Source organism: Dictyostelium discoideum (assembly GCF_000004695.1).
Source record: "Dictyostelium discoideum AX4 chromosome 5 chromosome, whole genome shotgun sequence".
Taxonomy (NCBI): Eukaryota; Evosea; class Eumycetozoa; order Dictyosteliales; family Dictyosteliaceae; genus Dictyostelium; species Dictyostelium discoideum.
Window position 1 is genome coordinate 1,341,558 of NC_007091.3, and position 23,186 is coordinate 1,364,743.

At 22.6% G+C, this 23,186-nt stretch overlaps 11 protein-coding genes across 11 annotated transcripts; 7 read left to right on the plus strand and 4 right to left on the minus strand.

Annotated features, from left to right (window-relative positions):
- Positions 1-1,705: 1,705 nt before the first annotated feature.
- DDB_G0288315 (transmembrane protein) lies at positions 1,706-3,815 on the plus strand (the record flags this gene model as incomplete). Its single annotated transcript, XM_631698.1, has 3 exons — positions 1,706-1,712; positions 1,963-2,752; positions 2,867-3,815. The coding sequence occupies 3 exons, from the start codon at positions 1,706-1,708 to the stop codon at positions 3,813-3,815; spliced, it is 1,746 nt and encodes a 581-aa protein (XP_636790.1).
- Positions 3,816-4,225: 410 nt separating this feature from the next.
- On the plus strand, positions 4,226-5,291 carry DDB_G0288283 (hypothetical protein; the record flags this gene model as incomplete). Its single annotated transcript, XM_631699.1, has 3 exons — positions 4,226-4,333; positions 4,441-4,932; positions 5,109-5,291. 3 exons carry the CDS (start codon positions 4,226-4,228, stop codon positions 5,289-5,291), a joined length of 783 nt encoding a protein of 260 aa, XP_636791.1.
- Positions 5,292-5,783: 492 nt separating this feature from the next.
- mybX (myb domain-containing protein) lies at positions 5,784-10,646 on the minus strand (the record flags this gene model as incomplete). Its single annotated transcript, XM_631700.1, has 1 exon — positions 5,784-10,646. One exon carries the CDS (start codon positions 10,644-10,646, stop codon positions 5,784-5,786), a length of 4,863 nt encoding a protein of 1,620 aa, XP_636792.1.
- Positions 10,647-11,008: 362 nt separating this feature from the next.
- On the minus strand, positions 11,009-11,810 carry DDB_G0288287 (DUF1649 family protein; the record flags this gene model as incomplete). Its single annotated transcript, XM_631701.1, has 3 exons — positions 11,009-11,499; positions 11,647-11,683; positions 11,778-11,810. The coding sequence occupies 3 exons, from the start codon at positions 11,808-11,810 to the stop codon at positions 11,009-11,011; spliced, it is 561 nt and encodes a 186-aa protein (XP_636793.1).
- Positions 11,811-12,516: 706 nt separating this feature from the next.
- Positions 12,517-14,325, plus strand: DDB_G0288289 (beta-xylosidase-like protein; the record flags this gene model as incomplete). The annotated part of the gene is made up of 4 exons (XM_631702.1): positions 12,517-12,624; positions 12,728-12,773; positions 12,904-13,722; positions 13,826-14,325. The coding sequence occupies 4 exons, from the start codon at positions 12,517-12,519 to the stop codon at positions 14,323-14,325; spliced, it is 1,473 nt and encodes a 490-aa protein (XP_636794.1).
- Positions 14,326-14,755: 430 nt separating this feature from the next.
- Positions 14,756-15,334, plus strand: DDB_G0288291 (hypothetical protein; the record flags this gene model as incomplete). Its single annotated transcript, XM_631703.1, has 3 exons — positions 14,756-14,912; positions 15,009-15,152; positions 15,264-15,334. 3 exons carry the CDS (start codon positions 14,756-14,758, stop codon positions 15,332-15,334), a joined length of 372 nt encoding a protein of 123 aa, XP_636795.1.
- A 451-nt stretch (positions 15,335-15,785) lies between these two features.
- DDB_G0288293 (transmembrane protein) lies at positions 15,786-16,631 on the plus strand (the record flags this gene model as incomplete). The annotated part of the gene is made up of 1 exon (XM_631704.1): positions 15,786-16,631. The coding sequence occupies one exon, from the start codon at positions 15,786-15,788 to the stop codon at positions 16,629-16,631; it is 846 nt and encodes a 281-aa protein (XP_636796.1).
- Positions 16,632-17,889: 1,258 nt separating this feature from the next.
- rpl12 (S60 ribosomal protein L12) lies at positions 17,890-18,677 on the plus strand (the record flags this gene model as incomplete). The annotated part of the gene is made up of 2 exons (XM_631705.1): positions 17,890-17,926; positions 18,214-18,677. The coding sequence occupies 2 exons, from the start codon at positions 17,890-17,892 to the stop codon at positions 18,675-18,677; spliced, it is 501 nt and encodes a 166-aa protein (XP_636797.1).
- An 85-nt stretch (positions 18,678-18,762) lies between these two features.
- Positions 18,763-20,184, minus strand: DDB_G0288297 (hypothetical protein; the record flags this gene model as incomplete). The annotated part of the gene is made up of 2 exons (XM_631706.1): positions 18,763-19,685; positions 19,719-20,184. The coding sequence occupies 2 exons, from the start codon at positions 20,182-20,184 to the stop codon at positions 18,763-18,765; spliced, it is 1,389 nt and encodes a 462-aa protein (XP_636798.1).
- Positions 20,185-20,352: 168 nt separating this feature from the next.
- Positions 20,353-21,191, minus strand: DDB_G0288305 (SNO glutamine amidotransferase family protein; the record flags this gene model as incomplete). Its single annotated transcript, XM_631707.1, has 2 exons — positions 20,353-20,731; positions 20,824-21,191. 2 exons carry the CDS (start codon positions 21,189-21,191, stop codon positions 20,353-20,355), a joined length of 747 nt encoding a protein of 248 aa, XP_636799.1.
- A 770-nt stretch (positions 21,192-21,961) lies between these two features.
- Positions 21,962-22,879, plus strand: DDB_G0288299 (vitamin B6 biosynthesis family protein; the record flags this gene model as incomplete). Its single annotated transcript, XM_631708.1, has 1 exon — positions 21,962-22,879. One exon carries the CDS (start codon positions 21,962-21,964, stop codon positions 22,877-22,879), a length of 918 nt encoding a protein of 305 aa, XP_636800.1.
- Positions 22,880-23,186: the final 307 nt, after the last annotated feature.

Genomic DNA, 23,186 nt, shown 5'->3' on the forward strand with positions numbered 1-23,186 from the left:
ATAAACAATTATCATTCAAAAAAAAAAAAAAAAAAAACAAAACAAATTGTTACCAACTCAAATCAACCAATAAAATTTCAAAAATCAAGTTACTTTTCTATTTTTATTTCTTTCTATTTTTTTTTTTATATTTTTTCCTCTTTTCTTTCTATTTTTTTTTATTTTTCCTCTTTTCTTTCTATTTTTTTTTTTTTTTCTCTTTTCTTTCTTTTAAAATATTCATAAAATTTGGAAATAAATTAAAAAAAATAAATAAAATTAACAATTAATTACTTATGATATCTTTAATTGTTATCTTTTTTTTTTTTTTTTTATTATAAAGTCAATTTTTTTTTTTTTTTCATAATTCAAAGATACCATACTTCACATCCTTTTGGGGAAATGACAAATAATAAATAAAATAAATTATTTTTAGAATTTCTAAAAACGTAAAAAAATGAAATATTTTTATTTTTTGTGAAATTTTTATTTTTTTATTTTTTTAAAATGTCCCACAATCATATTGAATAGTTGGTCTAGGTTAGAGCAAATTAAAGATTGTTTTTTTAAAATTTGAACAATTAAATGTGTACCCAAATACTCTTTCTTAAAATTAATTGGAAAGAGTCGTTCCTGTACCCAAGAAAAACCTTTACATGTATGGTAAAACACTGACTAGGAAGGCATCTCGCCAATTTTAGCTGGTACTTGGATTGTATTACATTCCCTAAAAATAATTTCTAAAAAAAAAAGAAAAAAAAAAATATATGTGTATAATACACTCTTTTAAATCAACTTGACCTTTTACTCTAATATATAAATGTATCAAATAATAACAAAACTTTTTTTTTTTTTAAAAAAAAATTCAAATAATATTACCTTAATTATTTTTATTTTTATATTTGTTTATTTAACTCTCCTTTACAGAAAAATTGCAAAATAAAACGAATAAATTTATAATTTAGATTGTAATTTTTTTCTAATTCGAGTAATGTTATCATAATAATAATATATTGATAAAGGCATTCAAGCCTGACACTTGAGAAAAAAATACTTTCATTCTATTTTTTTTTTATTTTTTTTTTTTTTAACAACAATTTAATTTTTTTTATTTTTAAAAATGAACTAAGTATTGATAAATAGAACACTCAAAAATATACAAACTATATAAAAAAATGAATGTAATAATAAAAAAATAATAAAAAAAAAAAAAAAAATAAAAAAAATAAAAAAAAATTAATTAAACAACTTAAATTATTTGCCATCAAAAAAAAAGCTTTTTTTTTTTTTTTTTTTTATAAATGTTATAAAAAAAATAATAAATTATATAAAAAAAAGAAAAACCCTTTTTGAACATCATTTTTAACTGAAAACTTTTCTGATCTGTAAAATAATTATTACTGCGCAACGATTTGTTAACAAATGCAAAATTAGATATTTTCAAAAAATTTTGTTTTATTTTTTTAAATTTTTTTATTTTTTTTTATTTTTTTTTTTTTTTTTTATTTTTTTATTTTTTTATTTTTTTATTTTTTTTTTTGTGCCTTTTCAATATAAAAAATTTTTCTTTTGAAAAATAAAAAAAAAAATTTTATTTATTATTTTCTCATTATTGTTATTGTTGTTTTTTATTATTTTTATTTTCATTAATTAATTCAATAAATAAAAAAAAAAAAAAAAAAAAAAAGAATAGTTTCAATTTGGATTAAATAAAAAAAAAAAAAATATGGAAGGTAATTGGTTTTTTTTATTTTTTTTATTTTATTTTTTATTTTAATGAAAATAAACAAAATAGAATATATATATAATAATAAACACACAAATATCCAGTGTGGTGCTATGAATCATAGCACTTTATATTTATATCATATATTAACTTTATTTTTTTAATTATTTTTTATTTTTCTTTTATTTTTTTATGAAAAAAAAAAAAAAAAAAAAAAAAAATGAAAATAAAAATAAAAATAAAAAAAAAAAATTTAGTATTAGCATCAGAGATATCATCAAATGAAAAATCAGCTTTTACAGAGGAAGAAGATGATTATTATGAATTTTCAGACTCTGAAACAGATTCTTTAGATTATAACCTTGAAGATTCATCAAATGACGAGAATAGTGGGGATGGTGATGGTGATGGTGGTGTTGTAGAAAGTGATGATAATAAAAATTTAAAACGTAGAAAAAGATCAAAAAGACCAACAACATTAGGAGAATCAAATAAAGATGGTGAAACAGCCAATTCAGTATCGATTTCAGCAGGTACATCAAAATCAAACATTTCATCACCATTAGTTGATGGTGCTGACATTTTATCAAAACCAAATAGTAGCCCAACAAGTAGTAGTTTAAGTGGTAGTAATAGTGCAAATGGTTTCTTATCAGATGATGATGATTTATTATTAAATGGTAATGAGCAATTAAATGAAAACCACAATACTAATTCAACCAATGGTGCTACCAATAATAACAACAACAATAACAACAACAGTGGCAGCAATAGTCCATCACATCAACAATCATCAGAATTACCATTATTAAATTTATTTCAAAAGTTTTTAAATAGAGAAGCAATTAAAGTTTTACAACAAAGACATTCAGCAATTAATAATAGATTACAAAGATTAAAGAAAGTAGTTGATCCAAAGAAATTACGTGAAAGAGGTAAAATCTTAAAAAATGAAAAAGAGAAAATTAAGTCATTAATTAAATTAAAGAAAGTTCAATTAGATGATCATATGAATGCGCCACCATTTATTAGATTATTAGATAAATGGTAAGTTTTTATTTTATTTTCAAATTATTGTGTGTGTGTGTGTATGTTAAATAATTGGAAAATTTTAATATTAACAAATAATTAATGTTTTATTTTATTTTATTTAATTTATAGTGCATTTACAATGGGATTAATAATTTTAATGGTATCAGAATTTGTTTTATTAAAATCACCACAATTATTTTATTTATGGTACACAGTATTAATATTTCCATTGATGGCAATTAGATTTGTAATGTATCATCGTGAGAAATATCATTATTTCATGTTGGATTTCTGTTATCTTTGTCAAATATTGCTATTGTTTTATTTGTTTGGTCATCAATATATTTTAGGAGAAAAGGTTACACCAAATTTATTCAAATTGGTATTTGCACTAAGTAATGGTCCATTGGCATGGGGTACAATCGTATGGAGAAATAGTTTAGTATTCCATGATGTTGACAAGTTGACATCGGTTTTCATTCATCTTTGTCCACCAATTGTAACCTATTGTTTGCGTTGGTTCCCAAACGTTTATCCAGAGCAATTGGCATGTGGTGGTGTAGAGTGTGTTTTATCCTTTAAAGAGATTTTCTTTGTTCCATTCATGGTGTATGCATTTTGGCAAGTCTTTTACTACATTAAAACTGAGGTGGTCGATAGTGACAAATTAGCCAATGACAAGGAAATAATGACCTCTTCAAGATGGATGTCTGTAAAACAACCCCACCCAATCTATAGATGGTGTCAAAAGAATGGTTACAACGTTAGTCCTGTGGTTATTTTAATTTTAGTTCAAATGCTTTACACTTTGGCCACTTGTATCTCTTTACCTTTCTTAATTCAATCATTTTGGTTACACACTGTCTTTATGATTTACATCTTTGTCACAATCTCTTGGAATGGTGCCTCTTATTATTTCGAAGTTTTCTCTGAAAACTATAGTTCACGTTTAAATAGTGAATTCAAACATAAACACAACAAAGATCAACCTTTAAAAATTACTTCAATCAAAGCTTTCTTAAAATTTTTAGCTTTATTCTTAACTTCTTTAATAGTTTATTTGAAATTAATTTTATAAAAAAAAAAAAAAAAAAAAAAAAAAAAAAACCAATAATTAATTAAAAAAAAAAAAAAAAAACCAATAAAATATAGTAATAATAATAGTAATAGTATAAAATAATTGTAGTAAAATAATAATAATAATAATAATAATAATAATAATAATAATAATAATAATAATAATAATAATAATAATAATAATAATAATAATAATAATATTAATAACAATGGGAAAAAATTTTCATTGGCCACATTGTTTTTTATTCACAATTAAAATAAAAATATTAAAAAAAATAAATAAAATAAAATGTATAATTTACAAATAAAAAAAATCCGTTTTTTTTTTTTGAAGTTCCTTTTTAATTTTTGGGGTTCATTTTTTTTTCACTTTTTTTTTTTTCATTAATTTTATAAACATTACCAAAAAAAATGAGTGGCAAAGAAGACTTAGAATCACCTTCAAATTCATCGTCACTTAAAAAAATTGATATCAGTAAAGGGCCCTTTAATATTACTGTATCCAATGCGGCAACAATTGTAAATCTTTTATTGAAGAGATACAAATATTAAAAAATGAAATATTGGAAAAAGAAAAATGTATACAAGAAGTAAAAAATTTTAATATTCCCATACCATTAATAGAGAAGGTTGTAAATACTTTTATGGAAGATAAGGAAAAAGAAAATGAAACTAGACTCACTTCATTTGTACATTCTCAATCTATAAAATTAAAAAAAAAAGAAAAGGAATATGAAAAGAAGTTAGATGAAAGGGAAAAAAATTTACCTGAAGAAAAAGAAAGGGAGTTAAAAGAAAAAGAAGAAGTTATTGCTGGTTTGCAACAGGAAAAAGTAGAATTGGTAAAAAGAGTTGAAGAACTCGAACAAAATTTATCGAGGGTCCAAAGCATAAACTCCCAATTATCTGCTGATGTAACTCTTTTACGTTCAACTTTCAAAACAAATCAAACTGAAATTGATACAAAAATTAAAGATTTAGAAGATAGGCTTGCAGCAGAGAAGAAAAGAGAAGGTCTTAAAGCAGCAGCTTATAATTATTCATCTGAGGTTTCAAATTATTACCTCAAACATTCTTTATTACCATTACTTACAACCACTAGTGGGTATGCTTCATTTGTAAATAGTTTTAAACCTGGTAAAAAACCACCCAAATTCGAAAAGTACTTTGAATTGAACTATTATAAAGATCCAGATATTATCGCTCTTGCAAAAAATAATCACAATATAGATTTAACTCTTCTATATGATCTTATTTTTAAAAAAAAAAAAACATTACACATTTTGTATTAGAGGGTTTTGAAGAAATTCAAAATGTGTATGAAATAGCAATGAAAAATTATAACGGTCTTATTGATGGAGATCATCAAGTTTTATTGAAAAATTTAAAGACAATAATTCCACCACCAAGTTCAAATCCATTTACACCGCAAACAAAGAAAAGAGCGCCTGTGGAAATTCAACCCTTTAATAAATAAATATTCATTTAATTCTAAAAAATTTTCACTCAATTGTTTCATATTTCTTTTTTTAATCTTTCTTGTTCAAGTTTAACTTAAACTTAAACTTAATAATCTTGTTCCAAATATGTTTTTGATAGTTTTTTTTTTTTATTAACTTTTAATAAAACACTCAACTTCTTCATTAAATATATCTAAACCATTTCCAACCTATTTAAATTATTTTAAAAATTTATTTTATTTTAAGGTTTACAACAAACTTAAAGAAATTCTTGGACTTTAGCTTTGGAGGGATTTAATACAGAGGTAATTTATTTATCTCAAGTATTAATACATCAAATTAACTTTGGAAATAATAAAATAAGTAATATAATTAGTGATTATAAAATTAGTAATAAAATTAGTGACAACTATTTGTTTTTTTTTATTTTTTTTATTTGAATAATTATTTTTTATTTATTTTTTTTATTTATTTTTTAAAGAAATATATAATAATATCCGATTTTAAAATTATTGAAGATGTGATTTTGTAATTTTTTCATAATAATCTTTTTCTTTTTCAAGTGATTGCTCATAGGTAACATAGAATTTCCATAGGAGTTCAAGTTTTCTAATTTGACAAATTACGATGGACCTAATTAAATCTCTAATTTCTTGTTCTTCAAGTTCGTAATATTTCTTTGATTCATTTTGAATTGTTTCAAAAGCGGCGGCAGTTGCTGCTTGGATTGCAGCCTCTGAAAAATATTCTGGATTTGGTTCAGGGATTCTAGATTTCTTTGGTGGTGGTGGTGACATCATTAATAGGGATGTTTTAGTGGTGGTCGTGGTTGATTTTCTTATATCGACAGAAGCTGTTTCCATTTCAACATCTTCATCATCATCTTCTTCACCAACACCATCTACACCATTTTCTTTCTTTTCATCATTTAAATCATTTTCTTCTTCCTCAACTTCTTCCATTTCATTTTCTTCATCTTTATCTTTTTCATTTTTATCTACATTGTTATTATTATTATTATTTTTATTATCAACATCCATTTTATCATTACTATTATTATTATTATTATTATTATCATCATTATCTACAGGTTTTTTTTCATTATTTTCAACAACAGTTTCCATATTATTGGATTCAGCTGTTTTATTCTCTTCATTAGTATTATTATTATTACTATTGTTTTCATTTGTTTTATTGGTTTCATTATTATTCTCTTTATCAACAATAGTATTTGTAGTGGTTGTATTTGATTCGCTAATTGGTGTTGCTGGTAGTGTTGCAGGTGTTGTTGTTGTGGGTGTTTCTTTTGGTTTTTCAGATTGGTCGGTTGTTATATTTTGTTCTTTTGAGGTTATTTGAGTATTACTATTGGATTCGCTATTTTCTTTTGATTCTTGGTTATCACTACTCATTTGTTCATTTGATTTCGATTGGTCATTAGATGATTGTGATTCACTTAAATTATTTAAATCTTTTTCTTTTTCATTTTCATTTTCAATTTGCTTTTCATTTTTATTTTCATTTTCTTTTTCTTTTTCATTTTCATTTTCTTTATTATCATCTTTTTCAATTTCTTTATTATGGTTATGACTATTGTTGTTATTATCATTATCATCTTTTTGTTGATTTTCTTCCTCAGTAATAGATTTTTTATCGTTTTCTTTGGTTTCTTTTTCATCAATTTTTACATGATCATCTTGATTCATTTCTACAGTTTCTTTATTTGTTGAAGTTGACGAATCTTGTTTCTCTATTTCCATTTCTTTAGTAGTGGTAGTATTGGTAGAATCACTTTTATCATGATCTCCAATAGCTTCTTTATCTTTTTCTTCTTTTTCTTTATCCTCTTTAATCTCTTTATCTTCTTTATCTTTACCTTCTTTATCTGTACCTTCTTTTTCTTTATCTTCTTTATTTTCTTCTTTTTCTTTATCTTTATCTTCTTCTTTATCTTTTTCTTGTTTTTCTTTATCTTCTTCTTTTTCTTTATCTTGTTTTTGTTTATCTTCTTCTTTTTCTTTATCTACTTTATCTTTAGCTTCTTTATCTTCTTCTTTTTCTTTATCTTCTCTTTCTTTTAATTCTTTTTCTTTTTCTTTTTCTTTATCATCCTTTTCTTTTAATTCCTTTTCTTTTGATTCTTTTTCTTTTAATTCTTTTTCCTTATCTTCTTTTTCTTTATCATCTTTTTCTTTTTGAATTCTTTCCAATTCTTCTTTTGAAGGTTGTTGATATTTTGGATCATTTAAAATTTCCAAAATGACTTTGGCAGCCTTTGAAGCCAATAAACCTAAAGGTGGTTGAGAATAAGAGGAGAAGAAAGCAACTAATGACATTATTGGATTATTTACACCATAGGTAATTGAGAAAGGATTATTTGAATCGATTTCTTTCTTTGAAAGTGAACCAACTGGAAAAGATGAGATTTTTCTCTCAAGGAATTCGTCTTCGATTGGTAACCTTATGAAATGAGTTAAACATTGTTCAGGTGTTTTTGAGCCACCAATATAATCAGAGATCTCTTGCCAATTATCACGGAAAATTTCAATACCCTCCAAGAGTAATAATGTTTCAATATCGGTCCAACCAAATTCCTCTGGTTGGTGTTGTTCAATCCTTTGAAATGATGATGATTGTATGAAATTCTCATAATTACCACTACTAAAACAATTGACACATATTATCATTGGATAGAAATATTCGGGTAGAATATTTCCATCCAATGCCGTTGAATTATTAACTAATTGATATCTTACATTTGAACAATCTGCTTTACATTTCTTACATTCAAATAATGGTTTCTTCTTTTTAATTAATTGATCATTTGCTGATTTCGTTGTTGTCAATTTCTTTGGTTCTTTACTCTTTTCATCTTCTTCATCTTCTTCATCCTCTTCAATTTCCATTTCTTCATCTTCATCCTCTTCTACCACTTCACCCTCATCATTTTCACCTTCAATTTCACCTTCTACCTCTTCATTTTCTTTTAATTTATCTTTTTTAATTTCACTTTCAACTTCTTCGTCTTCTTTTTTATTATTAATTTTCTCTTCTTTTTCTTCATCCATTTTTTCATCTTCATTAATTCCTTCTTTATCAATTTCTATTTTTTCATCTACTTTTTCATTTTCATTTTCATTTTCTTTTTTATTTTCTTTTTCTTTTTCTTTTTTATTTTCATTTTCTTTTTCATTTTCATTTTCTTTTTCATTTTCATTTTCTTTTTCATTTTCTTTTTCATTTTCTTTTTCATTTTCTTTTTCATTTTCTTTTTCATTTCCATTTTCAGTTTTATCTTCTTTTTCTTTTTCATTTTCTTTATCTTTATCTTGTTTTTCATTTTCATTATGATCATCGTTTATTTCTTTATCCTCTGATGATTTTTCTTTTTCAAGATTAATAATTGGTTGATCTTTCATTTCTTTATCTGTTTCGATTGAATCAGTAGTTTGATTTGTTGTTTCTGTTGTTTCTACACCATTATTCTCTTTTGTAGTATCAGTTTCCATCATTTCTTTATCTTTATTCTCTTGGACAGGTTGTTCTTTCATTTCCTTATCATTATCATCTGTTTCGGTTGATGATGATGATGATGATTCTGCTACCAAGGTATTGGTGGAAGTTGTTGTTGTGGTGGTGGTAGTGGTGGTGGTATTATTACTATCTGTTGTTTCATCTTTTTTATCATGATTTTCTTTTATTTCTTTATTTTGACTATCATTTTTATTTTCTTTTTTTTCAATTTTTTCTTGTTCATTTTCATTTTCTTGTTTTTCTTTATCATCTTCCTTTTCTTGTTTTTCTTTCTCTTCTTTTTCTTCCTTTTCTTTTTCTTCTTTTTCTTCTTTTTCTTCATTTTCTTCTTTTTCTTCTTTTTCTTCTTTTTCTTCTTTTTCTTGTTTTTCCTCTCTTTCTAATCTTTCTTTTTCTTCCTTTTCCAATCTTTCTTTTTCTTCTTTCTCTTGTTTTTCCTCTCTTTCTAATCTTTCTTTTTCTTCTCTTTCTAATCTTTCTTTTTCTTCTTTTTCTCTTTCTTCATGTTTAAATTTCTTTCTATAGAAAGATTGATAAAATTCATTACAATAATTGAAAACACCAGGTGATATTATATTCATATAGTCACCACTATTTACAAAGCAATTGATTAAATCCCAATACTCTAAGAAATCGAAAATTTTAATTATTGATCTTATATTAACTTTGAAAGTTTTTTTATTTTGATTTATGAAATGATTTTTAACATCTGTAACTGATAGATATTGGTATGGATTCTTTTGATAGCTTGTAATCATATAGTCACGATATATTTTATATAATTCTTTATTTGATAATTGAAGCTTTTGTTTTTTTTTAATATATTTATATTCTACACTATCTACATAACTATATTCATCTTCATCAATTTCATCATAATCTATTTCTGTCATATTATTACTACCACTACCACTACCATTGCCATTGCCATTGCCATTTTCATTGTCATCTTGAAAGAATTCTGGTAAATTATTAATTTCAACTTGATGTATATTATCTAAACTTGTGAACCAATTTGGTAATGGGCATTTTGGTGGTGTTATATTGGTTGGTATTGGGAATGAACGTTTTGTAGTTGTTCCTTTTGAAATATTTGTTACAACTAATTGTGAGGCTTGATAAGTTGTTGTACCACCAACTCCACTATTACTACTACCATTACCAATACCACCTACTATAACTCCTACACCCCCACCAACATTTAAATTATTTAATCCACCACCACCACCAATATTTGATGTTTTACCACTAAATCTACCTCTATTTGGTGTTGATGATCCACTTCCGCCACCACCAATACCCCCACTACCAGTTAAAACAGGTTTATATGGTGTACTACCATTATATGCAATTGTTGAATTATTACTACTACTAGAACTACCACCACCACCACCACTATACCCTATGAATTGATTTGAAAATGGGGTTGATCCAACACCGCCACCACCAATCGGTGATGATAATGCTATTAAAGATGATGGTGTCGATGGATTATTTGGTGTACCAATAAATGGTTTAATTGGTGTTCTTGGTGATGATGCCGTTGATGATAAGTTTGGTAATGGTTTACCAAATTGATTAATTAATAATGGTGGTTTTATTGGTACATTGGTTGGTGTGGTTGATAATGGTGTTGTAGATGCAATCATTGTATTTAATGTATTTGTCGTTGTAGTTGTTGTTGTCGGTGTTGTAGTTGTTGGTGTTGTAGTTGTTGTTGTTGTTGTTGTTGTTGTTGTTGTTGTTGTTGTTGGTGGTGCTGCTGCTATATTTGATGGTACACTTCCTAATATTGGTGTATTTCCAATGCTACTAGCATTATTACCTATTGTACTCATCTCTTTTTTTTTTTCTTTTTTTTTTATTTTATTTTATTTTTCCTAAAATTAAAATGATTGAATTAAAAAAAAAAAAAAAAAAAAAAAATGAAAAAAAAAAAAAAAAAAGATATAAAAGATAAAAATGTTAAAAAACAGATAAATTTGTTTTTGTTTTTTTTTTTTTTTTTTTTTTTTTTTCAAAAAAATTCATGAAAAAAAAAATTTTAAAAAAATGAAAAAAAAAAAACAAACTGTCATAAAAATTAATTAAAAAAAAAAAAAAAAATATAATTTTAAAATAAATGAAAAAAAAATAAAAAAAATAAAAAAATAGAATAAAAATTAAATAATATCTAATTATAGAATAAATAAATAATTATTTATTTTGTAATTTGAGGAGGTTTAAACATATTATAAATTGTATCAACAACACCACCAGTATTTTCAGAGCCAATTTGAATTGAAAAAGGGAAAGGCATTTCATTTGAGCTTGTTATTGGAGGTATACTTTTTTCTTGATTCACATTTTCAATGATTTTATTTATTGTATCGGTTAATTGAGAGAATAATGATTTTTGGTCCATCGAATGAACCAATTGAAATGATATTATCCATTGTTCCCAACAAACATTATTATTATTTGAGAATATGGTTGTCTTTGTACGTTTTTCATAAAATGATATTGATATTTGTGCTGTTTTTGCTTTTCTCTTCATAATTGATGTTAATAATTCCTCTGATTTATCTTCTATATGTTTTGATGAACTTGGATCATCTGATTTAACATATGAAAAATCTACACAATCTAACGTTGTATCTTTTGGTTTAACTGTACCTAAAGACCTTTGAAATAAAATTGAATGTAATATACCTAAATAATAATAAATAATAATAAATAATAAATAATAAATATTTAAATTTTATATTATTATCTATATTAATATTATATTATATTATATTATATTATATTATATTATATTATATTATATTATATTATACTATATTATATTATACAAACATTGTACTACTTCTTTTAATTGGGCATATTGTAAATTCTATTTAATAATAAAAATATAAGGAAATTAAATGTTAGAAATGTTTTTTTTTTTTTTTTTTTTTTTTTTTTTTTCCTTTAAAGGATAAATTTACAATTTCTTTTAAAACATATTGTTTACTGTTCATTTTTTTTAAATATATATATAACTTTTATAATTTTTCTTTTTTCTCTTTTTTTTTTTTAACCCCTTTTAAAAAAATTAAAATAAAAAAAAATTTAATTTTTTTTTTTTTTTATTTTTATTTTTTTAATTTTTTTTTTTTTTTTTTTTTTGAGAATTTAATTTGGTAATATTTCATTTTTTAGATATTAAATAGCTTAATAATTATTATTATTATTCTTTTTTTTAATTATTATTATTTTTTTTTTTTTTTTTTTTTAATTAAAAAAAAAAAAAACCCTCACACACACGAGAACCTTTTCGATTTCTTTTTTTTGTAAAATGGAATATTAAAATAAATTATGATCAAAAACTGTTTAATCGGATTTCGATTTTTTAAAAAATCAAGCATTAAGGGAAAAAACGACAAATTTGTTTGATTAATATTATTTATAAAAAAAAAAAAAAAAAAAAGAATTATCTTTTACAAAAAAAAAAAAAAAAAAAATAAAAATTGGAAATTATTGTAAAACCATCGTTTTGGAAAGATATTTTTTTTTTTCGAGCATAATGAAATGGTACACGTCCGGATGATATTTTTCATTTTTTTTTTTTTTTTTTTTGTTATTTTTTTTTTTTGATTATTTTCAATGAGTTTGAACCAGAGTGAATTTTTTTTTTTTTTTTTTTTTTTTCGAACATTTTAAATTTAAAGTACTTTCACAAATAAAATGTCAAAATTAATTATATCTTTATTTGTTGTCGTCCTCTTTGTATTACAATTAGTTTCATCACAACAATGTGAAACTGGTTCAGTCCAATTCACATCAGATTTAAGTGTAAGTGTTTTATAAATTATTTTATAAAATTTGATTATTTATAATTCTAATAATTGTCCAAAAAAAAAAATAAAAATAAATTTATTGAAAAATCTATTAATAGAATCTCTCTGATTGGGACCATTACTGGGAACGTACTGTAGGAAGTGGTAAGTCTTCTATTGAAAAAAAAAAATAATAAAAAAAAAAAAAAATATTTAATAATTGTATTCTAATATTTTATTATTATTTTATTTATTTATTTTTTTAAAATTATTTTTATTTTTAAAATAAAAATAGGTCATGCAGTTTTAGCACTTCGTGAAGATTGGAGAAGAGCATTAGCACTTTCACATGAAAAATTAGGATTTCAAAGTGTTAGATTTCATGGTATTTTTGATGATGATTTATCAGTTGTTCAATTAGATTCAAATGGTAGTATTATTTATTCATGGTATGATGTTGATCAAGCTTATGATTATATTGTTGAATTAGGAATGGCACCATATGTTGAATTATCATTTATGCCAGAATTATTAGCATCTGGTAATGCAACAATTTTCCATTACAAAGGTAATATTACACCACCAAAGAATTACACTCAATGGTCAAATTTAATTCAAGCATTTATCACACATGTTGTAGATCGTTATGGTATGGATGTTGTTAGTCAATGGCAATTTGAAATTTGGAATGAACCAAATTGTGGATTTTGGAGTAGTGATCAAACCAATTACTTTAAATTATTATTAGAGACTTTTAATGCTATCAAAAGTATTTACCCACAATTATCAGTTGGTGGTCCTGCTACATGTCAATCAGCATGGATTCCAGAGACTTTGGCATTTGCTAAAGCAAATGGAATTCAATTGGATTTCGTCTCCACTCATGAATATCCAACCGATATTCAACCATTACAAAGAAATATCATGAAACAAGTCTTAACCAATTCACGTCAACAAGTTGGTCCAAATATGAAATTATACTATTCTGAATATAATGATGGTCTTTTCTTCCGTCATGATACTACCTATGCATCTGCATTCATTATGTTTAATATTCCTGATGTTTATGGTATTGCTGATATTTTCTCTTGGTGGTGTTTTTCTGATGTATTTGGTATGTATACATACATAGTATAAAAAAAAAAAAATATATAAAATACAAATATTTAATTTCTTTTTTTTATTAATTAATTTATTTATATATATATATATATTAGAGGAGCAAGGTCAACAAAGTGTACCATTTAATCAAGGATTTGGTTTATTAACAATTTATGATATTCCAAAACCATCATTTAAAGCATTTGAATTACTTCATGAAACTGGTAAAATGAGAGCAAATGTAACTGGTGAACATCCAACTGCTGGTGTTTTTACAACTCTTTCAGATGATGAAATTATGGTTATCATTTATAATCACAATATTCCAGATGCTCCAATTGCAAATGAAACCATTTGTGTCACACTTGAAAATATTCAAGGTACTATCACCGATTCTTATCTCCGTCGTATTGATCATGACAATTGTAATCCAATTGCAACTTGGACTGCAATGGGTGAACCTGAATATCCAACTAAATCTCAAATTGATCAACTTAAAGCCGCTGCTGAATTTAATTATCAACCAATTGATTTCAATCAAAATGGTAATTCTTTAACTTTTACTTTAGAAGTTATGCCACAAGGTGTCGCTGCTGTAACCTTTAAATTTCAATAAATTAAAATAATTAAAATTAAACTAAATTATATAAATAAACTAAATAATAAAATAATAAAAATTTTTTTTTTTTTAAAACAAATTACCTATTTTTTTTTTTTTAAAAAAATAGGCTTTTGAGGAGGTACCAAACCCAAAATTTAATTTCAATTTTAAAAAAAAAAAAAAAAAAAAAACTTTCCAAACAAAGAAATCACACAAAATATTGATTATAACCAATTTTGAATTAGGGATTTAAAAAATAAAATATCTAAAATTCTATTTATAGGGCAAAAAAAAAAAAAAGAGTGGTAATTAATTAAAAAAATTTTTTTTTTTTTTTTTTTTTTTTTTTTTCTATTTTTTTTATTTTTTTATTTGTCGAATTGAAAAAAAAAAAAATAAAAAATGTTTTTTTTTTGTTTTATTTTTATCAATTAAACAATAAATTATGGATTTACCAGAATCATTAACTAAAGGAGTTAATAAAAAGAATGTATTATATGTTGGTGGTATTTCAGATGATGTAACTATAGATATTTTAAGGGCTGCATTTATACCTTTTGGGAATATTAATGATGTAATTCTACCAATGGATCATAAAACTCGTAAGTTTATTTAATTTATTATTATTATTATTAATATTATTTTTTATTATAACTTTTAAACTTACCAACTCCTTTCAAATAAATTGAAATTTTTAGAAAAATTAAAAGGATTTGGATTTATTGATTTCGAATTACCAGAAGATGCTGCTGATGCATTAGATAATATGCATGAAAGTGAAATTTTTGGAAGAGTTATAAAATGTTCAATTGCAAAACCAATTAAAAATTTAAATAAAGCTGGTAGGTAGTAAAATAAAAAAAAAAAAAAAATAAAAAAAAAAAAATAAAAAAATAAAAAATAAAAAAAAAACTAACACATATTACCCCGCCTTTTATTTTATAATATTTTAGTTTGGAGTTCAGATGATTATCATAATGAAGAAAATAGTGAAAATAATAAAAATACTGATGCCGATGATTAAAATTCAATTATTAATCAATAAATAAATAAATAATTTGTATATAGTTTTTTAAAAAAAATAAATAAAAGAAAAAAAAATAAAAAAAAATATAAAAAAAAGATTGTCGGGTCACGTTTTTTTGGTTTTAATATGTCTCTTCTCATTTCCAAATGGAGAAATTAAAAAAAAAAATAAAAATAAAAAAATAATAAAAATTAAAAAAATAAAAAAATTTTTTTTTTTCAAAAACGACAAATTTCTTAAGAACAGATTTCTTTTTAAAAAAATTTTTTTTTTTTTTTCAATTTTATTTTTAATTTAAATTAAATAAATAAACTTTTTTTTTTTTTTTTTATTTCTTTTTATATGTAATATTAAAAAAAATAATAATAATAATAATAATTTATAATTTATAATTTATAATTTATAATTCTATTTATTTAATTTAGAGAAAAAAAAAAAAAAAAGAAAAATGACATTCAAATTATCAGCAAGTTTATTACCATTATCATATGGTATAATTGCAATGGGATCATTCATTACAACATTATTTTTAGCATGTTATCTTCATTTTGAAAGAGTAACAAAGAACCATTGTAAAATGTATGAATTTTTACCATCGATTTCATCAACCATTGGTGATTTCTCACCAGAGATGAATGTATATCGTTATGGTATGGCATTGACAAGTGGTTTACGTTTAGGTACTATCTATTTGAATCATCATGTATCAACTGAAGAGAAAAACAATCTTTTGGCTCAATCAAATAGTGGTCGTAAATCATTCACAAGTAGTTCAGTGTTAGAATCAGTCAGAAGATTAGGTTACCTTATTCCAATGTCAACCGTTTTCGATACAATTCGTGTTTTCTCTGCTGGTGGTTGGATTTATATTAGCTCAAGTGAACATTTATTTTCCCATCAAGTTGGTTTCGTTTCATATGTTATTTTTTCTTTCCTCTATATGTATACTCATTGTGCTGTACTCTATCATACAAAGATTAAGTTTAGAGCAGGTTTTGAAAATCAATCAATTTCTTCAATCATTTTCAAAGGAAATTATAGCCCAAAAACTCAAAAAGATCTCTTCTCTTTCAAATGGAAAGCAATTTTAGGTATTGCTCACTTCCTTTTATTCGTTGGTTCACTCAAATATTTCGTTGATCATACTTTTTATTGTGTTTATTTATCTTATAGTAAATATTCAATCTTTGAATGGTTATTAGCAACTACAAATATCCTTTACGATACTTTAACTTATTTAGATTTCGATGGACTTTATTTCACACTTCACCGTGAAAAGAAATCTTCAATTTAAAAAAAAATAAAAAATAAAAAATAATAATAAAATTAATTAAAAATAAAACAGATATTTTTTTTTTTTTCTTTCTTTTAATAATTAAACAAAGATATTAAAAAAAAAAAAAAAAAAAAAAAAAAAAAAAAATATAAATTATATTATTTTAATTTAAAAATTTTTTTTTTTATTTTTTTTATTTTTTTTTTTTTTAATTAATTTAAAACCAAAAAAAATAAGGACCAGCTTTTTCATAATCATGGATTAAATCAAAAAACCAATTTTTTGTAATAAATGGGATGGTGGGATTATGAACCCAATTATCAATTTTAATCTTGCAATAAAAAAAAAAAAAAAAAAAAAAATTTAATTTTTTTTATTTTTTTTTTTTATTTTTTTTTTTTTTTTTATTTTTTTTTTTTTTTTTTCCAGCCACTATTTTTTTTTAATTTTTTTTTTTTTTTTTCACTCACAATATTTTCCACCAAATTTGATAGACCATTTAAAAAAAAATACAAATTTTTATTAATTATTATGTTTGGGAAAACAGTAGGGCGGTAGCCATAAAAGTTGGAATCCGTTAAGGAGTGTGTAACAACTCACCTACCTAATAAACAAATAATTGGGGACAAATTTGGAATTTTTAAAATATGGGTATTTTTTAATTAATTTTTTTTTTAAAAATCATTAAATTAATTAATTTTAATTTTTTTTTTTTTTAATTTCCTAATAATTCTAACAATAAAATAAAATCATTTTTTTTTTTTTATTTTAATTTTTAAATCAAATGGTTTTTTATAAAATTGAATATTGAGTTGAGATTATTTTTTTTTTAAAAAAAAAATTTAATAAAATATTATTTATTTATTTTTTATTTGTTTGAAAAAAAAAAAAAAAAAAAAAAGGAGATCAGGGTTATTTTTTTTTGAATCATAAATTTAAAATGTAAAATAATAATATATTAAGGACAATAAACAATATTATTATTTACTATCTTAAAAAAATGTGAATATCTGTTGTTTTGAATTAATATAATTATTTGGTTATATGATTTACATAGTTTCGGAAAAAAAAAAAAAAAATTGATTTTTTTTTTTTTTGAGTAAAACCTATGTAAAAATTTATGTAAAAATATTCGTTTTTTTTTTTTTCATTTTACATAAAATTTTTTTTTTGTGTGAGAAACGCCAAAAAATTTCGAAAAAAAAAAAATTGGCACCTGAGTAAAACTTTTTTTTTTTTTTTTTTTTGTCTTTAGTTTACTGTACAGATAATCAAAATGCCTCCAAAAGTAGATCCAAGCGAAAAAGTTGAAGGTGTGTAAATAATTTAAAAAAAAAATAAATAAAATAATAATAATAATAATAATAGAATAATGAAAATAAGTTTGAATTAGCAATAGTAATATAATGACTGAAATAAAATAAATAAAAAAAAAAAAAAAGAAACCGAGGAAAAAAAAAAGAAAATTTCACAATTATTTAATTCGTATTATTTGATTTTGGATAAAGAAATTATAGTTAAAATAATATTAATAATAAAATAAAATAAATAAAATAAATAATTTTTTTATTAATATAAAAATTTAATTAAATTTAATTAGTCTTCCTCAGAGTATGTGGTGGTGAAGCTGGTGCTATGTCCACCCTTGCACCAAAACTCGGTCCACTCGGTGTTTCACCAAAGAAAGTTGGTGATGATATCGCTAAAGCCACTCAACCATGGAAAGGTATGAAGGTTTCAGTCAAATTGACCATTCAAAATCGTATTGCTGTCCCAGAAGTTTTACCATCTGCTTCAGCATTGGTCATCAAAGCCTTAAAAGAGCCACCAAGAGACAGAAAGAAGGAAAAGAACATTAAACACAACGGTAACATCCCATTAGAAGAAATCTGCAAAATCGCCAAGACCATGAGATTCAAATCTTTAGCTGTTGACTTCAAAGGTTCAGTCTTAGAAATCTTAGGTACTGCTCACTCTGTTGGTTGTAAAGTCAATGGTAAATCACCAAGAGATATCCAAGCTGGTATCCAATCTGGTGAAATCGAAGTTGTCGAACCAAAATAAACTATTTAAACTCAAAATTTTAAATATAAATATAATTTTTTTTTTTTTTTTTTTAAATTTTATTTTTATTTTTTTATTTTTTTTGTTAAAATCTTTTTGATTGATTTTTTAAATATTGGAATATAAAATTAGAATCATTTTCTTCTAAACAATATAAATTTTTAACAATATCTATAATTTGGTCATCAGTTATTAAAATTAAATTTCTGTTGGTTGGATTTAAAATTAAATCAATATAATATTGAAATAATATTTTACTTTTTAATTTGAATAAAGTTATTTGAATTATTAAATCTAAACCAGTTGATGAACATATTCCTTTTTTAATATTATCTCCACCACTATTTTTTAATACCCAATCAAAAGTTTCAATATTATTTGATTCTAATGCACTATCTCTTGTTTTATAATTTATATCAATTACATTTTTAAATCTTTTAATTAAATATTGTAAACATTCTATTTTTCCATTTTTACAAATTCCAATAAATAATTTATTTATTTGCATTTTAGAAAATGAGGTTTGATTATCACCATAACCATCACCATTACCATCACCATTACCATCACCATTACCATTGAAAAAGAATTTTAATAAATCTATTGAACTTAGTCCACCATCAATTTTATCATTTTTAGTTGCAATAGATTCTAAATGATAATAATGATAATAATCAATTGGTTTGTTTTTTGAAAGATATTTTAAAATATCTAAATTTGCATATTGAATTGCGGTTGGTGTTAAATTATACATTTTTTCAGAATAATTATATTTATAACCACTTTCAACAATATCATTTTTTTCAATACCAAATAAACTATGATAAAATCTAATATCATTTGATTTTGTTAATAATAAATTTGTTGTATGGAAAAAAGATTGAAAATTATTTTTTAAATCTTTATTTAATTTTAAAATTTTATCAAATAATTCAAAATCTTTTTCTTTTAATGTACATAATAATAAAGCAGTATCAGATTGATTCTCAATTGAATAGTAACCTTTCTCTATAAACATTTTAATAATTGGTAAATTATTACCATTATTTAAAGTACAAAGATAATTTATTGATTTTAAAGTTGGTATAATTTTCAAATCATTTAAAATATATTCTAAAAATTGTTTTTTCTTTAAATTTAAATCTTGTTTTTCTTTATAAAGAAATGAAAAATTATTTAAACAACAAAATTCAATTATTTTTGATGAATATTTTGATGAAATTGGTTGAAATTGTGGAAATAATTCTAAAACTTCTTTAAATATCTCTAAATCAATATTTCTTTCTAAAAATAAATAAAATAAATCATCTGTAAATTGTTCCCTTGTTTTAATTTGTTTTTTAAATTTATAAATCATTAATTGAAAATGATTATTTCTAATTATCCAATTAATTTTACATTGATAATATTTTTTAACTAAGTTTGGTTTATTAATTTCTTTAATTTCGTTAAATATTTTTTTTCTTAAAAATTTATTATTAAAAACTAATTTAAATAAATTATCCATTATTATTATTATTATTATTATTATTTTTTTTTTTTTTTTTTTTTTTTTAATTTGGGTGGGAAAAAAAAAAAAAAAAAAAAAAAAAAAAAAATTATGGTTTGTTAAAAAAAGTGGATTTTTATTTTGAGAAAAAAAAAAGAAAAAATTATTTATTTATTTATTTAATTATTAGATTTTTATTTTTATTAAATGATTATTTAAAACTAATTGAACAAAATATTGATGAAATCTATTATCGTTTGTTAATTCTGGATGAAATACACTTGCAATTATATTATTTTGTTTTACAGCAGTAATAACTTTTTCTTTTGTTCCATCTTTTTTTGTCACAATATATTCACCAATAATTTCAACATTTTCTTTATCAATAACATCTAAAATTGCTGGCGCTCTTATAAAAATCGCTTCAAAATTTTCAAGTAAAATTGAATTATTATTATTTTTACTAAATTTTAAATTTAAATTTATTTTTGTTTCAAAACTATCAATTTGTCTACCAAAATAATTTCTACTAATTAAAACATCTAATCCACCAATTAATGATTGTCTAAAAAAAATCAATAATTATATTGGTATTAGTATTACATTTTTTTTTTTTTTTTTTTTTTTTTAATAAAATTATTATTTATTATACTTTACCCACCAACTTTTTGACCATCAACATTATTACTAAGCATGATTGAACCTGCACACGTACCCCAAATAAAATTACCTTGTTTTATATATTCTTTTAAAAATGTGAAAATATTTTCACCATCATTATTTGATGATGCGATAATTGCCATTGATGTACTTTCACCACCTGGTAAAATTATACCATGTGGATTTAATTTTTTAATATCTGAAACTGACTTCACCTCTTGGACAATAATTGAATATTTATATTTATTTTCACATTCACTAAAACAATGTTTAATTGATTTAACCATTTCAACATGTTCTTTAAATCCACCTTGAAGTGCAAGTACTCCAATTTTTATATTATTTTCTTCAATTAATTCTTCCATAATTTTTTTTTTTATTTTTTTTTTTTTTTTTTAATTATTATTGTTTTTTTATTTTTTTATTATTGTTTATTAATTTTGATCAAACCTATGAAAATATTAAATAAATTAAAAAAAAATTAATTTCTGTTTTTTTTTTTTTTATTTTTTTTTTTTTTTTTATTTTTTTAATACTTTAAACAATTTAATTTAAAAAAAAAAAAAAAAAAAATAAAAATAAAATTAAAATTAAAATAAAATAAATTAATTTAAAAAAAAAAATAAAAAAAAAAAAAAATAAAATAAAATTAAAGAAAAGTTACCTTATTGTTCCAAAAGAATCAAAATTAACTCTATTTGCAGGATTTGAGTCAATTTTTTTAATAAAATAAAAAAAAAAAATCAACAAAAGATCAAAAAAAGACCATGGGATTCATGTTCCACTTAATTAAGATGCCACCAAAATAAAAAAAAAAATTAAAAAAAAATAAAAAAAAAATAAAAAAACTGAAAGTTATCATTAAGGTTTCCATATAAATTAATTTTTTTTTTTTTAAATTTAATTTTATTTTATTTTATTTTAATTAAATTTTATTTTTTTTTAATTTATTTTTTTTTTTTAATCCTTAAACAATTTGTAAAAAGGCCTTAAAAACCATTTTGTTTTTTTTTTATTATTTTAATTTTTTTTTTTTCCATTTCAACTTCATTATTTCAACTCTACTCTTTTAATACTTTTTTTTAAACATTTTTAAAAAAAAAAAAAAAACTAATTTATAAAAAAAAAGTAAGATATGGAAAACTTAACAGAAAATCAAGCTACAAATAATAATAGTCCATTTAGAATTAAATCTTCATTGGCCCAAATGTTGAAAGGGGGTGTAATTATGGATGTTGTAACACCAGAACAAGCAAGAATTGCAGAAGAAGCAGGAGCATGTGCAGTAATGGCATTAGAAAAGATTCCAGCCGATATTAGACATTTTGGTGGTGTGGCAAGAATGAGTGATCCAGGTATGATTAAAGAAATTATGAATGCTGTTACCATTCCAGTTATGGCAAAAGTTAGAATTGGCCATTTCGTAGAGGCACAAATTCTTCAAGAGATTGGGGTAGACTATATTGATGAAAGTGAGGTTTTAACAATTGCAGATAATGAAAATCATATTGACAAATCCGAATTTAAAGTACCATTCGTTTGTGGTTGTAGAAATCTTGGTGAAGCTTTACGTCGTATCTCTGAAGGTGCCGCTATGATTCGTACAAAAGGTGAGGCTGGCACTGGTGATGTGGTTGAAGCAGTTCGTCATGCTCGTGCAGTTAATAAAGAAATTAAAAAAATTCAAAATATGGACCCACATGAACTTTACACATACGCCAAGGAAATTCAAGCACCACTCGAATTAGTTAAAGAAGTTAAAAGATTAGGTAGACTACCAGTTGTCAATTTCGCTGCTGGTGGTGTTGCCACTCCCGCTGATGCTGCAATGATGATGCAATTAGGTATGGATGGTGTTTTCGTTGGTTCTGGTATCTTCAAAAGCGGTGATCCAGCCAAAAGAGCAAAAGCAATCGTTCAAGCTGTAACTCATTTCAATAATCCTCAAATCGTTGCAAAAGTAAGTGAAAATTTGGGTGAAGCAATGGTTGGAATTAATGTTGATACTTTAAAAGATAAAGAAAACCAAAATTGGTCAACAAAAGAAAAATAAATAATTTCTATTTTTATTATTTTTTTTTAATTTTCTTTTTTTTTTTTTAAATTAAAATTAAAATTCAAATAAAATAAAAAATCTTATTTTTAAAAATATCCAATCTAGATATTTTGTGAAAAAAAAAAAAAGATTTTTTTTTTTTTTTTTTTGTTTAAAAGGTTTTTTATTTTTTTTTTTTTCTTATGTTTAAAAATATTTTTTCTCTTGCCAAAAAGTAAATTATTAATTATAGTTTTAATATTGATTTCAAAAAAAAAAAAAAAAAAAAAAAAGAAATTAATAGAAAATAAAAAAGGAATCAATA